A 2,165-nucleotide genomic window follows, 5' to 3' on the forward strand; every position below is an offset into this window, starting at 1 on the left:
TGAGCTTTAACATCCCTTCAACCCAAACCAGTCTGGGATTCTATGATGTAATGTGGTAATCTAGCCACAGCTGGGACCATCCCCATCCACGGGATGGCTCCTGCTGGACACCTCCATGTTCAGCCCCCCATCACCATGCTATGCATCATCCCATCCCACCGCAGTCCCCAGAGGACCACTAGAGCCAAGTGAGAGCGGAGCCTCTTACCGCAGTAGGCGAACTTGAGGGAGAGGACGCAGCTCTCGTGGAGGTGCAGTTGGTACTTGTCGGGTTTCGTGTGGTGCAGCACTTCCACGTTGCTGCTCTCCATGCCCACCGCCAGCCACTCGCCCGTCGGGCAGTACCCCAGGGAGAAGATCTGGGGGGGGACACAGTGGGGATCAGGGTGGGTTGTACCCACCAGCTCTGCCTGCATCCCCCTCAGCGTCCCAGCAATTCCCATCAGGGAGAGACGCCCATCACACTGGCTCAGGTGCCTCTCTGGACAAGAGCTTTGGGAGGGTCTGCAGGAGGAGGCAGGGGCTCTGGGCAGGGTACCAGAGCCAGCCTGTACTGCCTGTAGGCGGCAAGCACTGCTTTCCAATGGCAGCGGTCTTGCTGTGGATGAGAAAGTGCTGAAAGAGGAGCTGAAACAAGAGCCAGGGAGCCCCACAGCTCTTACGCATCAAACACTCTTGGGTTACACCTAAAGCAGCGGGGACAACCGTGCACAGAGCTAACAGGAGCCTGGAAAGACCATTTTCCCAGGTGTAAAAACCCCTTCCCGCAGCCACGCACGAATGGGCTGCCCTGGCATCCACGGGGGGATAAACCCATCCCTGGGGTCCCCATGAGGAGCTGCACAATGAGACCAGGACGTTCTCCCCCTCCTAGGGCTGAGGCAGCCTCTGTGTACCTGGGAGGTGAAGTCGTGCTGCTGGAGCTGCCGCCCTTCCCGCAGGTCCCAGGAGCGCACCGTGTTGTCCAGCCCCCCCGTCCACAGCTTCGTACCGTCATGGGAGATATCTATACAGCTGGCACCGTCCGTGTGGCCTTGGAATTGCCTTCAACCAAGAGAACAACGCAAACTGTCAAAGGGAACACTGGCAAAAAGGTTGCTTCGAGGGGCTTGTTGCTCAGGCTGCATTTGTGAGGCTTCTCCACACCAAGGACACATGGAAATCTATCCAGGGAACATCCCTCACTGAGGTGCACCAGCCTGGTGAAGCGTACTGCGCTCACTTATAGACAGAGCATCACGACATGGAAGCCTGGAGAAGGCTCCAGGGAGACTTTATGGTGGCCTTTCAGTGCTTAAAGTAGGCTTATAAGAAAGAGAGATTTTTACCAGGGCCTGTAGTTGATAGGACGATGAGTTTAGCTTTAAACTAAGAGGGTAGATTTAGATCAGATGTAAGGAAGAAACTCTTTACTACAAGGGTGCTGAGGCGCTGGCACAGGGTGCCCAGAGAAGCTGTGGCTGCCCCATCCCTGGCAGTGTTCAAGGCCAGGTTGGACACAGGGGCTTGGAGCAACCTGCTCTAGTGGAAGGTGTCCCTGCCCGGGGCAGGGGTTGGAGCTGGAGAAGCTTTAAGGTCCCTTCTGACACAAACCAGTCTGGGATCCTGTGACTTAAATAACATGGTTTTTGTCACCATCCCCCAGGTCCTCACACCAAACCATGGCCAGGAAGACCCCAGTGATGGAGCAGAGGAAGCCCTGGTGCTCACATCCCTCGTGCTCACCTGACAAGCGTCTGGTTGTGCAGGTCCCAGACGGCGATGTTGCCGTCGCTGCAGCAGGAGAAGCAGACTTTGGCGTCGGGGCTGATGGCCAAGGCATAGCAGGCGGGGGCAGAGGAGGTGAGCTCGGCCTTGATGCGCGGTGTGGGGGACGCCAGGTCCCAGATGGTGAGGGTGCTGGCCTCCCCTCCCACGATCAGCGTGCGGCCGTCGGGGAGCAGCTTGCAGGAGCGGATGTAGTTATCTCTGTTCTGGAGGGGGACGAGACATTAGGAGTGGGGCAGAGAATGATCCTCCACATTAGGGGTGGGAAAGCAGCGGGGATGCAGTTGGGTACCACAAGCAGCCCGCTGTGGGACACTGGCTCATGAGGGATGCTCCATCCCCTTACCAGGCAGTCCAGCTGGGAGATGGGGCTCTTGCTGCCCGGCTGGCTGATGTCC

General features: G+C 58.1%; 1 protein-coding gene across 1 annotated transcript in view; it reads right to left on the minus strand.

Moving 5' to 3' along the window:
* Positions 1–208: 208 nt before the first annotated feature.
* LOC104405318 (transducin-like enhancer protein 3) overlaps positions 209–2,165 on the minus strand; it is a gene marked incomplete at both ends in the record, with an annotated part of 2,772 nt that continues 815 nt past the window's right edge. The window contains 4 exons of the mRNA XM_010013991.1: positions 209–359; positions 897–1,044; positions 1,726–1,973; positions 2,114–2,164. Coding sequence (XP_010012293.1) covers positions 209–359; positions 897–1,044; positions 1,726–1,973; positions 2,114–2,164 — 598 coding nt within the window. The remainder of the gene's footprint in view (positions 360–896; positions 1,045–1,725; positions 1,974–2,113; position 2,165) is intronic.

This window comes from Nestor notabilis, unplaced genomic scaffold (assembly GCF_000696875.1).
Source record: "Nestor notabilis isolate BGI_N333 unplaced genomic scaffold, ASM69687v1 scaffold22114, whole genome shotgun sequence".
Taxonomy (NCBI): domain Eukaryota; kingdom Metazoa; phylum Chordata; class Aves; order Psittaciformes; family Psittacidae; genus Nestor; species Nestor notabilis.